Here is a 13,839-nt window from a genome sequence, read left to right on the forward strand (position 1 = left end):
TGCAATGTGTCTGATTTCTGTACATTCCCATAGGGCTTCCAGCTCTTCCTGTTTGTTGCCCATGCTGCGTGCATTGGTGTAGATGCACTTCAGTTTCACCGTTGCCCTCACCCCCAACCCTGGCATTGCTCCCTCAGGCTCGTGTCTTTCGAGCCTCAAATTCCCCCCTCATCCACCTGCACACCGAGTTTAAAGCCCTTCCGATGAGCTCTGCCAGCTCCTGGGCTAGAATCCGTCTCCCTCTTTGAGACAGGTGGGACCCTTGGGCAGCCATCAGGCCAGGTGCTGAGTAAGCCTCCCCATGATCAAAAAAAAAACAAATTCCTGCAACAGCACCATCCTCTCAGCCATGTATCGATCAGCTGGGCCTTCCAGGTCTGCTCAGTATCCATCCCCACCACTGAAGGGATAGAGGAAAACACCACCTGCTGTGGTGGTTTAACTTGGGTGGGCAACTGAGCTCCACCTCAGCTGCTCTCTCACTCCCCCTCCTCAAAGGGAAAGGGAGAGAAAATACGATGCACAGGGCTCAAGGGTTGAGATAAGGATGGGGAGATCACTCAGTAATTATCATGATGGGCAAAACAGACTCAGAGTAGGGAGATAGTAAGATTTATTGCCTCTCACTAACAAGCTAGAGAAGTGAGAAACAAAGGAAGAAAAACAAAAACACCTTCCCCCCATCCACCCTCTTCCATCTCCTCCCCCAGAGCGGCGTGGGGGAATGGGGCTGTGGTCAGTCTATAGCGCTTTGTCTCCACTGCCCCTTCTTGGTCGCTTACTTCCCTTGCTCCAATGTGGGGTCCCTCCCACAGGATGCCATCCTTCCTAAACTGATCGTGTGTGGGCTTCCCACAGGCAGCAGCTCTTTAAGAACTGCCTCAGATACGGGTCCATACCATGGAGTCCATCCATCAGGAGCACTCTGCTCCAACCTGGGTCCCCCATGGGCTGCAGCTCCAGCCTGGGGCCTGCTCCTGCGGGGGTCCTCCACAGGCCGCAGCCTCCATCAGTGCAGGTCAACCTGCTCCACTGTCGTCTCCTCCATGGGCTGCAGCGTGGAACCCTGCCCCACCGTGGTACTCCAAGGGCTGCAGGGGGACAGCCTGCTTCACAATGGTCCTCACCACAGGCCTCAGGCAAACTTCTGCTCCGGCACCTGGAGCACCTCCTGCCCTCCTTCTTCACTGACCTTGGAGTCTGCAAGGCTGTTTCTCACTCCTCTCTCTCTCCCAGCTGCTGTTCCGCAGCAGTTTTGTTTTCCCTTTCTTAAATAGGCTCTCACAGAGGCACAGATAGTATCGCTTACTGGCTCGGCTCTGGCCAGCAGCAGGGCCCTTATCTAACATGGGGCAGCTTCTAGATTCTTCTCACAGAAGCCATGCATATGGCACCCCACTACCAAAACCTTGCCACGTAAACCCACACCTGCGCACCCACTCCATCCAGTAACCACACCAGTCCCCTGAAGTTCCTTTTGATAGCCCTCAGGCTTCTCTCAGCAGTGTCATTGCTGCCAGCCTGAATTATCACTAAGGAGTAATTCTGTGGCATATGAAAGAAAAACTTGTATGGGAACTGTAAGATCTGCATCACTGGCAGACTTTCAATGATGTTAAGTTTTATGGGTCATTGCCTCAGAAAAATTATGCAGAATTTCATAAATCTGTTCTGAGTATGCAAAGAGTCACAGAATTTCATTCTGTGAATTTGTTGTTAACCACTTTTTTTTTTTCTTCAAATCTGGAATCTAATTGTAGGCTACCGTGTCCTTTAGGCAGTTTGAAAGTGTGTAGTTTCTGTGCAAGGATACAATCTTTGTACAACTGAGCTTAGGGTAAGCATAGATTTTGAAATTCTGCAGATCAAGCTTTCCTGCGCTTGGCAGAAATGTTTCCAATTGTGTGACTGTTCTTTTTAGGGTCAATATCTTCTTGTGATGCGTTCCTGAATGTATTTCAATCCAGAGGTTTGAGACCAGAAGTAATCTGCCCCTGTGCTAGTTCCTCAGAGGCGCTAACTGTTGCTATTCGCAGGTAATTCTTTTTTTTTTTCTTTTTTTTTTTCTGAGAACTTGGCTGAAAACATTTCTTGACTATTGAAATGTATCTGGTGCTAAGGTAATTGTCAAAAAAAGACAACTACATACACAAAGGTGATCAAATACCTAGACAGAGGAAGTCTGAGGCTTATAGGTTTCATCTTCACTGAAGGAAGTGGGGATTTATATATATATATATATGTATATTTATTTATTTACTTACTTATTTATTTAAAATGTAATATTTTCCAGAAGTAGTCAGCCATACTATTTTTTAACCGTTTTGGAAAACGGGGTCTGATCCTCACTGAGTTTGCTGTAAGACCTTTAGGAAATGCCTCTAAAATCAAGACTTTTGCTTACTTGGGAGGAAGAAGATACTGAAAATTCAATTAATCAATGACTTTCGTATTGTCTTGTAATAAGGGGCCAAAGAAAAACAATAATAATTGTAATTGGCCTGGAAAATACCGTTCAATTTCTAGAGATAGAAAGTGATGTGCTGAGAAAACAGAATGCTTATGAATAGGCACGTGAATGCTGTATTTTTTGGGGCAGTGGTTTTGAACAAAATGTACTTTTTGGGGGAAAATACATTTCAAGAAAATTTGATTAAAAAAAAACCTAAATATTGGAGAATATTCTCTGGTACAAGAACTGACCTTTCCCAGTAAATAAAAAAAAAAAAAAACTTTTTTTTTTAAACACTTGGATTCTTCTATTCTATGAAATCACAAAAGGTGAGCAACTGCACAAAATGGAGTTGTTAGTCCTCAACCAATACATCTCAAAGAGTACTGTCAAGCCTACAAACACTTCCTAATTTTTCTGTTGAACAGAAGATACAGCCTTTGAATACTTATTCTTGACACTTTGTCCATAATAGATCTAACTCCTCTTTGTAACATTTTAGGGTGGGAGGAAGCTATGTGATGTTTTAATCTAACTGTTTTTTTAATCTAGTAAAATACATTACCAGTCTTGAACTCTTGCTTATGTAGGATGAAAAACCATTCTTTTGGTTAGCCTTAATAGACCTGACAGAATTGCGCTATGTTTTTGATGACCCTAAGCCCATTGGTCTGTTGGTTCATTCTGATTTGACTTTCTGTTTTTCAGACCTCCAGAACTGGGTGGGCCTCCTCCAGGAAAAGCAGTGTTATCTATGAATTGTCTTAGTTTTGGTGTGATAAGAGTGGATACAGAAGAAAAGTTGTCCATTTTAACAGTACAGGATGTTGGTCAGATTATGCCTGGAGGTAGGAAAACATTTCATGTAGGTTTACACAAACTCCATGTAACTTATCTTTACTATTATGCTTGTGCCGATGAAATAAATGAAATTGGTAAATGAGAATTATCTTCAAGGTAGTATGACTTACATTTTGACACGTTACCTGAACACTTCAGTATTAAGTACTGTCTCAACTAAATTATTGAATGTTTGCAGTAGAAATTAACTGATGATAAATTTGAACAACTATAGATTTTGGTGTGAGCAGATGCATTTGACTGGTTTTCAGAGTTGTGGTTTTGTACATTTGTTAGCATTAGTGCAGACTGATTTACAGCTATGTAATAACAAGTACAGCAGAAAAAAAAAAAAAACACACCTTAAATCTTAGTAGGAAATGTTATGTTTTATCCGGCAGTTGTTTCTCGTAGCGATACTCCAAGTGTTCATACTGAGCTGCAGCTGCTCTGTGCGTGCTGTGACAGTTCTTTTTCTTCAGCAGCACCTGCGGCAGTTCTCTAAGCCTTTTTGTGTACCACAGGAGCATGTGTAGTCCAAGATACCTGCTTTGTTTCTCTCAGCCCTTCACAGTGTGATTTAGAACAAATCCTAGCTGAGATTGTTCGATATCTGGCAGCAATTTACTATTTTTGAAGGCTTTATTTTATTGCTGCTTTTTTGTTTTTATCTTTAACTGTCCAACATTCCAAGACCTAGCTTTGTCCTGATGTGGTTTTACCCACCTTTTAGTGTTTGTTTATGGCCTAGAAACTTAGGTTAGCATTGAAATTTTTCATCTTTGAAACTAATAGTGAGTGTATGTGCTGCTGCCAGACTCTCATTTTGAATTGCTCTAGAATCTTTGTGAAGAATATGTTTTATCTGGTGCTGGATATGCAATTAACAATAATAACTTAAAAATTCAGGAGGCGGCAATTTTGGTATTTCCTCTTAATAAATCTGTGACACTGAAACTCTGGGAAATCAGCATGCTGGGATGCCTCTCTGAAGTGTATTTACACTAATGCACGCAGCATGAAGAATAAACATGAGCAAGTAGATGTGTGCAGTTGTGGGTCTACAGTTGTGTTGGGATCACAGAGACATGGTGGGATGGCTCTCATCACAGAATCACAGAATATTAGGGATTGGAAGGGACCTTGAAAGATCATCTAGTCCAATCCCCCTGCCAGAGCAGGAATACCTAAATCACATCACACGGGAACGCTCATGGCTGGAGGGTTGCAGTGGAAGGCTCTTTAGGAAGGAAAGGCTAGGAAGATGAGGAGGAGTTGTTTCCCTTTACATGATAGAATAGTTGGAGTGCATGGAGGTCTGCCTGGGGATGGATGAAGAGCCATCTAAGAGCTTGTGGGTAAGGGTAGAGCAGATTTGTACAGGTGACATTGTAGTGGGTCTCTACTTTAGGCCACCTGACCAGGAAGAAGTGGATGAGGCCTTGTACCAACAGCATCTTCACATCTATGGGCTCTGCTCTTCATGGGGACTTCAAACACCCTAATGCCTGCTGGAGGGACAACCCAGGAGGGCATAAGCAATCCAGGAGGTTCCTGGAGTGCAGTGATGACAGCTTCCTAACACAAGTGATAAAGGAGTCACTGAGGAGAGGTGCTCTGCTGGACCTCATACAAAAAAAGGAGAGGGGAGATCATTGGGGATGTGAAGGTTGAAGACTACAGTGATCATGAGATAGCAGTATTCCAGATCATGAGAAGAAGGAGCAGGGAAGAAGCATGATCACAATGCTGGACTTAAGGAGAGGAGACTTTGGCCTCTTCATGAATTGGCTTGAAAGAGTCCCGTGGGATAACATTCCAGGGAGGAGAGAGGCCCAAGAAAGCTGGTTAATATTCAGAGATCTAAGCTGATATGTTTTAAGATGTCATTTACAGCCAATTGGCATCACTATCATGATTTTATACATTAGTGAGAAACATGGAGTGACTTGTCTGATATGAGGGATAGTAAAGTGTGTATCTGTCTTATGCCTTGAAGTGGTATGACTTGTTGTGGATGGCTATTGATATTTTAAAAGATAGTGCTAAGTGGCAAAACTACTTGTAGGTTAAGCTGAAGTTAGGTGACTTAATTCATTAACTGTTTTAAAACTCTCATCAGCATCAAGCTATTAGTCTATAGGGCAGATCAATTTCAATTTGACAGAATGATAAAAATTCCATGTCTGAAAGTATAGTTTAGCAGAAACATCTCTGTACATTCTTTAAGTCAGAACATAGATAAGAGGGTGCTTTCTAGGTGATAATCTAAGAATTTTGTTCCCTGTGGCTGCCTCTTTAAAAACAAAAACAAAAACAAGCAGTTGTTTAAATCAGATTTATGCCAAATGAAAAGAAATTGTTGTCTTAAAGAACTTAATGAATTCTTTCAAATGAGTCTGCGTGTACATTCTAGTATTGGATATACTTGTGCCTTGCCTTGTAAGTTTTATGCTTTTTCCTGTGTAGTATCATGGAGGATGTGCTCTGTTCCTTCTCACTTCGTGTTTGGCACACAGGAGAGAACATACCACCATTTCCTTGCCTGTCACTTGTCACTTTGAATTACTCTGCAGACTGATGAGTCTTGATCTTTCCCTGTTTTTTCCCTTTCTTTAGATTGCAGTGCTTTCACCAAAGGCCTAATTTGATTGTCATGCTGTCCCTGAAGGCTGTATTCCATACTTACTGAATAATTCTGTAAGATCTTGGAAGTCACTATATGCCTTAGTCATTCAAATATCTTACAACATAGGAGCTCACATTCCTGAATTTTGTTTGGTCAAATGAAGGTTGGACTAGATCTCAGGTCCCTTTCAAGCTGGGCTTTTCTATAATTCCTATGAAATGTGCTATGAAAGTAGTCTCCTAGCCAAGAACAAGTAGTCTTGCTGAGGCTTGTTCAGTCAAACCAAATGGTTTTGATTTCAGTACCCTTGAAGATCGCTGGTGTGCTTTATTCAGGAGCCAGCTGCTTAAAAGGTCATGGACATAAAGTGTCCGCTTCTGCCCTCCTTTTCTGCAGACCTTGCTATTCGTTCTGAGACACTGTGGGTCCACCTTCTTATAGTGTCTTAATCAGCAAATAAGACAGACCCCGTAGCACCAGCATGATGTCTTATGTTGCTGCTGTTTAACCCATAGGCCACTCTAGATGCTATATTCTCTTCAGTTGCCTTGGCTGTTCACTTTGATTATCTAGCATGAATGCCAATCACAAGAGCCACCAGGGAAGTGCAAGCATCCACAAAGAAATGTCCGCATGAAAGATAGCTTGGGAATTTGTAGGAGAGAATCTAGTACACATTTCCCTGAAAACTCCTATGTAGCTCCTGGAAGGATGATGTTTCGTCTCACCTGTTGATGAGCTTGGGCTATTTTGCATGCTTTCTGTCTCGGAAGCAACCTTGGTAAGAAGCAGTATTTGGCTCATAATGGTCTTTAGTTCTTTTTTTTTTTTTTTTTTCAAATTGGACTGGTAAAGATGGTAGTGAGAGTACCAAACCTCTCTTCTTCCTGTTTTCAGCCTCCAACTTTCCCATCAATTGGGATGCAACTGACATGTCACCTGTCATCTTGGAAGCTTATAGTATCTTACGCTAGGATGTGGCTGGTCAGGGGGACTCAGTTTTGCCTCCCTGCTGCTTACCATTTCCATTGTTTTGCAGAAATTGTCCTCACATTGTTTCTTTGACAGTAGAATAACCCTATCTAATCCAGATCATCTATATTCCTACAGCTCCTAATCATACAAAACCTGGTTCATAGAAAAAGTGCTGCAGCAGTTACTTTCTTACATTCAAACAGAAAATTTTAGGTTGGAGCCAGATTTTAAGCTTCTGCAAAAAGAACAGGATGTTAGGATGCTTGCTTTGTCATCAGTTTGTGGATGTCTGTGTCTCAGCAAACATTTATGCAGATTCTGGTGGTCATCATGATGCCTCTTCATTGCAGAAAAATTTAGTTCCTATATCTCAGTGCCTTTTACTGATTTTTGAAAGGAGCTGTTACAGGACAACTTCATGATGCTTTTAGTCTTATTCCTTACATTGCGAATGTGAAGAAACAGTATTCCATCTTAGCCCACAGAATTTATCATAGTAGTCAGTTCTGTGTTCCATTTGGCTTCAGACTGTCATGTGACAGCACAACATCCTCCCACTATAGATCTACTTTTGGAGATCTGTGGTGATGAGTACAGTTACGATAAGATGTTCTCTTCCAATTTAAATGTTGTGCTCTGGATACTTGCATGACCACTTTTAGAGTCTAGATTCTTGTTCATCTTTGTCTATGAATGCCCTTACTTTACGCCTAATGCCCTTTCCAGAAGAGTGGGAAAATATTCAGGTCCTTCCATTGAACAGCCTCATATGCTGTTTTCTTCAAGGATTAGGTTTCTCTGGAACTACTGCGAGTGCCTTCAACAGTGGTGGTTAGAGGTGTTTTATGCTAGCTTTTTGTTATTTTTCCTGAGGTTTCCTGCTTCTATAACAGAAGCTGTAACACCTGCAGTGCTAGGAGGGCCCTCTCTTTATTTTCATGGCCCCAGGCCTTTCAGGAAGACTTGCTTCCTACAAGAAGATCCTGGAATTCCACTATTGGCACACTGTAACAGTTGCATATGGATCTGCTATGAAACCATGAAAATGGAATGAAAGCACTTTCTAACACATATCAAGCATCTTTGGTGGCAGTAGTTTTCTGTTCTAGCTATCTGCTGTGCAGACCTCCAACATTCTCACATTCATGTGGTGCTATTCCTGAAATATTCAAAGCTAAGTCCAGTCTTCAGTAAGGGTATCAGTTCGGTCATTTGTTTGCACAGTAGGATTCTTATCCTCTGCCAGAAATCTCGTGGCAGGGCTAACTCCTGAGACTCCATCTGTAAGAATGTACATGTGGACTCATTTGAAGAAAGTTTTCCTACCAGTAATCAGTATTCTTCATGATGTGTAGTCCACATGTACATTCCTGTCCCATCTACCTTTCCCTTCTCTAATTCTTTTTCAGATGCGATGCTGTTGAGAGACTGAAATGGTGGTAGATGCGCTCTCTTGTATAGCACACATGAAGCAGGAAAAAAAGGAAGCCCAAGTACAGGCTCTACAGGTACTGCAAAAGGAAAACCTTGCAGTAACACATGGCAAGGCAGAACTATGCCTGCTGTTAGAATGTATGTGTAGACTACCTATATCATACATTGGTTACTGGTAAGTATTTTTTTGACTTGATCAGGGTGATAGGATTGTCCTTAGGCTTCATGGATGGATCATCAGTTCAGAACCGCAGGCTAATCGGCTGTGCTCTCTGTGTCTGTGAATGAGTTGAAGACTATTATTTCTTGTGGTAATAAAGTATCTGTTTCAATTTGTCACAAAGGTATAAACTGCCTTTTTAAATGTTTCTAATGTTTCTAGTGAGTTTTTTGAATGACTAAATTATGAACTGGTGGTTCTTTCCAACCTCGTAGTTCACACATATTTTCAGCAGCTGAAATTCTTGTTCTACTTTGGAGTTGGACCTGTACCAGCCATTGACCATGCAGTCTCCTTCTTTGGTCAGCGAAGGTTAATATCACAGGGTCCCACACTCTTTATTAATAAACATCTGTTGTTCTAAAAATTATCTAATTTTTATGAAACCAAGATGATCTAGAGGTTGGTCTACTTGTAGGGTGAATTACTGTCTTTCCTGTTCAGACATAAGTTGTTGAGGACTGAATACTTCACTGAGACTTGACAATGTCCTTATTCGCTTTATCAACTAGCAACTTGGTCCATGCTTGCAGCAGAACTGGCTGTATCATGTGTTAATTTCAGATAAAATGTGCTATGTTCCACTTAGGATTTCTTTTTGTTCTGGTTGAACAATGGTAAAAGTAAGGGCTATCTGTAGTATCAGTTAAGACTGGCTAAATTGGAATGCAGTAATACACTCCTTCATAATGGCTGTTGTCAGCCTTATCTAGGTTTCATATCTGAGATACGTTCCATGTCCAAAACATTCAAAGGGTCCTGATAGAAATCTTTCCTTTTTACATACAGTACACTTGACAACAAAATACTCTGATAATCTGGATTGGAAGCAGGTGCAATGGGAAAGGGCAGAAAATTAATTCATGGCATAGTTTGTGTTGTTTTTCAAAGGCTCTGTTTATTTCATATTGGCTAAGATGACCTTTTTGATTTCTTTTTAATCTTGTCTGTAAGTGCTAAGCTAAACTTCGTTGCTCTGTTGTGCCTTCTCCTTTCTTATCCTTTTTCTTTTCACTTTGGTGATGGGAAGAGACAAATCCCAACCGCTATAAGCAAAGGGTCTGCCAGAGAAAAGGTTCCTGCCAGAGAAACTTCTAAAAAACAGTTGCTTCAGAAGTCAGATATATAACCAGTGGCCAGAGCAAAGATCAGTGTTACATTTGGTTTACAAGTGTGTATTTCCATGATTAAAAATAAGAAAATGTCAGTGTTGGAAGATCTGAGATTTCAGAAGAAAATTGGTTTTCTTCTAAGTAAGAGGAGGATAATAGTAGTAGGACCTTTGTGAAATGAAATACTCTTAATGATTTAAAGAAAGTGGTCACACTGAAGAAGATGCAGTCGTCACACTGAAGCTTGGAAAGAAATAATGTGTAGTCATGGGATTAGGTTCAGCAAGAGACATCTCTCTGAAAGATGGTAGTTGGAAGACTGCTTTAAAAGAAGATGGGACATAATGCAGAAAAATCATGACCTGGCAGTGAGAAAATATAATGGCCTAATTTTCTCTCCATTTCTAATGTGTTTCTCATATAACTTAAGGTATGATACTATGAAAACAAAAGTGTAATAATAAAATAAAAGGAGTGGTATGTCTGTAATTTAATATCTTTTCTTTTTCATCTTTATACTCATATGAGCTTTAATTTGAAGAAGCCACCTACCTTCATATTGAAAAGCAATTGCTACAGTTTTGGAGTCAGTTGCAGCTGATACATAGGCTGTGAAGCGCTGTTAAAAAAAATGCGTTTGCAAACTTGCATCTTTCATCTCAGAGATCATATTGCACAGGCTGTCAGAAAGAGAGCTCTCTTGCATGCTGTGTTTTTTCTGTAGCTGGTAGATAAAGTATATTAAAATTTTTATTTGTCTACCAGTAGCCAAATAACTTCTGTATCAGTTGCTGAAATATACCAATGTTATGATTCTGTTTTTTTTCCTCTCCTTTAGCAAATGTTTGTGTCGTGAAGGTGGATGGGACTCCTTATCTGTGTAAAGCTGATGAGGTTGGAGAAATATGTGTGAATTCAGGTGCAACTGGTATGGCATATTTTGGCCTTCTTGGAATCACCAAAAATGTGTTTGAGGTTTGTATTTCTCTGTGTAATGTACAGTTCAATTGTTGTAACTCTGGTATTTCTTCTTGAAAATCATATCTTTTCTTCCACTTATTTATTTATTCATTCATTCATTCATTTTTATTTATTCTACTTTTTATTTTTTATTACTTTCCTTTTTTAAATAAAAAGCCATGGTGAAATACACTGTCCTTCATTCTTCATGTCAGAACTTGAAATTCCTTCTCTTACAACCAAAATACAAAGGACCATCAGCAGGCAGTCAGCTGCCTATATATTCTGCAATCCAGTGTTGTGTCCGTGTTGGCATTTAAATTTATCTCCATTCTGTATTAACCCATAAGTCTTATGTAAAGTTACCTGAAGATATTTCAATTTATTGGTGCATAGCTTGGGACAGAGAGAAGTTAGTTTGGTATTTGTGAGCTTCTTCATACAATCAATTTGCATTTGTTCAGATAAAATAAATTATTGAAAAAGCTTCATTTGTGTATTGCAAGTAGTATGTACTCTTCAAAGTGAACTCTAGTGTTTGTTTGTTACAATGCTTAGAATGCCAAAAAGTTTGGATATGTGAAATTATGTTCCTGGGTATTTCGATGGAGAGAGTAAGGATATAAGTCATAATCGTTACAGTTTCTCAAGCTAAAGCAAAAGAGCTCTTTCTGCCCAGATTTTTCCTCACAGTGGTACCCTAATTTCAATTTTTCCCTGTTCTGGCAAAAAAGGAGGGGAAGTAGTAGTTTTGCAGTAGTATTGCAGTGGGCGAAAATTTGAAGACTTGGCTGAAGTATGGAATTCTAGCAGAGAGGTGAGAGAAATCCTTACCATGGTCTTCATTTTCAAAAAAGCCTCTTTCTGTCAGTTTGCCTAATCTTAACATCTTAAACACCTTAGCTTTCAGCACTATTGTTAGCTAGTGAGAACACCAGTGAGATACCTGATGTAATGCAACAGTTGAAGAAAAAAAAAGGCAAGGAAACCACCTGAGTTAGATGGACGGGTGTGTTCTTCATTATTCTAAAAGATGTTGTTCATACTTGACATGATAGTGAATGTTGTCATCAAGTAATTATTCAGCTGATTTTTTCAGCTGCAATGAAACAGAGGCAGAAGGTATTTTAGCTTCAGTTTTCTTACTACTGTGTGTGTGAATATTTCTTCTGTGTTCTTTCAGGCCATTCCAGTGACAGCCACCGGTGTGCCTGTTTCAGATCAACCCTTTACAAGAACAGGATTACTTGGCTTTGTGGGTCCTGTAAGTGTGAATGAGCAGTTTTGGCCTCACTTTTTCCTGACTCCCACCTCTGAATGACACATGCCCACCCCAGTGATCTGGTATATAATGAAGAGGAGACAGGTTGCCAGTGGGGAAACAGAACAGAAGAGCTCCTGTGACAGCTTGCAGAGGAAGTGAAGCCAGAGTGAAACAAGCTAGCATCTACCCCTTAAGGGAGCAGTATTTTCATTTATTTTCAGTAATAGTTGGCCCATGTCTTCAACTGCCTCTTGACTAGTGGCAGCTGTGGTGATACTATTTCAAGTCCATGCTGGAAGTCAGTGTCTATATGCCTTGAGCTGTGCAGCCCATGTAGGCAGCGAGCTGGCTCCTGTGTGACCATAGATGCACTGAGCACAATTCTATGTCAGGGCAGTGACCTTATATCAATATTGTGAATATCATTGGTTTTAGTCAGGCATATTGCCAGGAGGTTTTTCCTTCTCTTTTTCTAATCTTGTCTTCTTTTCAGGACTATTTGGTGTTTGTGGTAGGAAAATTGGATGGCCTAATGACAGTTAGTGGTCGCAGACATAATGCAGATGATGTAGTAGCCACAGCATTAGCAGTAGAACCAATGAAATTTGTCTACCGGGGAAGGTGAGTATATTATAAACTCCACCACCATTGATTGAACTGCGTTGCTCTTTTTTCATCTGCAAGCAATGAACAAGCAATATAGTGTATATGGGAGTTCCTCATGTGAATTTTTACATGTGTACTTTCCAGGAAAGATAGCACTAGGTTGTGGTATGCCAAATAAGAACTCGGCTGTCACTGCTAATTTGGAAGACAAATAGTGACATCCTGCTTCTTGCATATTAGATTTCTGTATAATTTACAATTATCTTCAGATATTATAAACATCAAACTTCAAGTGTCTGTTTAAAACTTCTTTCAAAGCTTCTCTGAAGACAGTCAAATGAAGCTTGATACAGAATGTAAAATACAACTCCCCTTTGTCCACCCGAGCAGTCCTACGCAAAGTGGCCTAGGGAAGAGCTTTGCAACCTTCTAAAGAACAAACTGGAAGTGCTGTTGAAAGACTTTCAAAGAGTGTGTGTGCTGTATCAACAACCTTACTGCTCTTCAGTTGAGAATCCTTTAGTTCAAGTATTGTTCTTCTGCAGCTGTGACAGTGACACAGAACTATTACCGACTCACAAAGTCGAGCTCTCTTCATTTTTGCATCACTTGCTCAATTCACATGTCATAAAAATAATGGCAGATACCTGGTTAAGACATGATTAATATTTTGTCCTAGAAGTTGCAAGCCTAAAACTAATTTAATTCACAAAAGGGGAGTAAGTATTAATCAGTGCAAACATCACTAGACATGCTAGCCAGTAATTTGGCATAATTGTTGTCTTTCAGGACAGATGAAGTACGTAAGAGCAACAGGTTTAGTGTGCATGATGGAGCTATATAGGCAAGGTTTGCCTAGCCCTTGCATGTATGGAACCTGCCCATGTTAAACACATACTACATTAGTGACTGCAAATTCACTTGACCCCCAATAGAATTTTACAGAAATAAACTTGCATTTGTTCTAAATTTGTCTGTGGTTTTGCAATGATCTGGCATGAATAATACTTGTATGTGTTGAAGCAGTACCATTGAAGATTGCAGTCATTGCCATATTATAATAAGCCATGCTATGTTCATCATATGTTGCATCCTATCATTCTTCTATCCTTTGCGTTTTAGGATAGCAGTTTTTTCTGTGACCGTTTTGCATGATGATCGAATAGTGCTTGTGGCAGAGCAGCGCCCTGATGCATCAGAGGAGGATAGTTTTCAGTGGATGAGCAGGGTTCTACAGGTAGTCAGATCTGTCCTTTCTCTCTTTCCAGGTGAATAAGGCTAATGAGTGAAATGAGAATCTTAGAGCATCTGTTTTCCATAAGAAAAAACTTTCAGTGTAACTAGATT

General features: G+C 40.2%; 1 protein-coding gene across 3 annotated transcripts in view; it reads left to right on the plus strand.

Moving 5' to 3' along the window:
* The window catches only part of DIP2A (disco interacting protein 2 homolog A), a 121,590-nt gene that overhangs the window by 83,461 nt on the left and 24,290 nt on the right, over nt 1–13,839 (plus strand). For all 3 annotated transcript variants that reach the window (XR_007708440.1, XM_035570655.2, XM_050711382.1), the window contains exons 17-22: nt 1,922–2,036; nt 3,161–3,300; nt 10,501–10,637; nt 11,806–11,886; nt 12,380–12,507; nt 13,615–13,729. Coding sequence is in view for 2 of the 3 variants with exons in the window: in XM_035570655.2 (XP_035426548.1) it covers nt 1,922–2,036; nt 3,161–3,300; nt 10,501–10,637; nt 11,806–11,886; nt 12,380–12,507; nt 13,615–13,729 (716 nt within the window). In the remaining variant the exon portion in view is untranslated. The remainder of the gene's footprint in view (nt 1–1,921; nt 2,037–3,160; nt 3,301–10,500; nt 10,638–11,805; nt 11,887–12,379; nt 12,508–13,614; nt 13,730–13,839) is intronic.

Source organism: Cygnus atratus, chromosome 6, assembly GCF_013377495.2.
Source record: "Cygnus atratus isolate AKBS03 ecotype Queensland, Australia chromosome 6, CAtr_DNAZoo_HiC_assembly, whole genome shotgun sequence".
In the NCBI taxonomy this organism is placed as follows: Eukaryota; Metazoa; Chordata; class Aves; order Anseriformes; family Anatidae; genus Cygnus; species Cygnus atratus.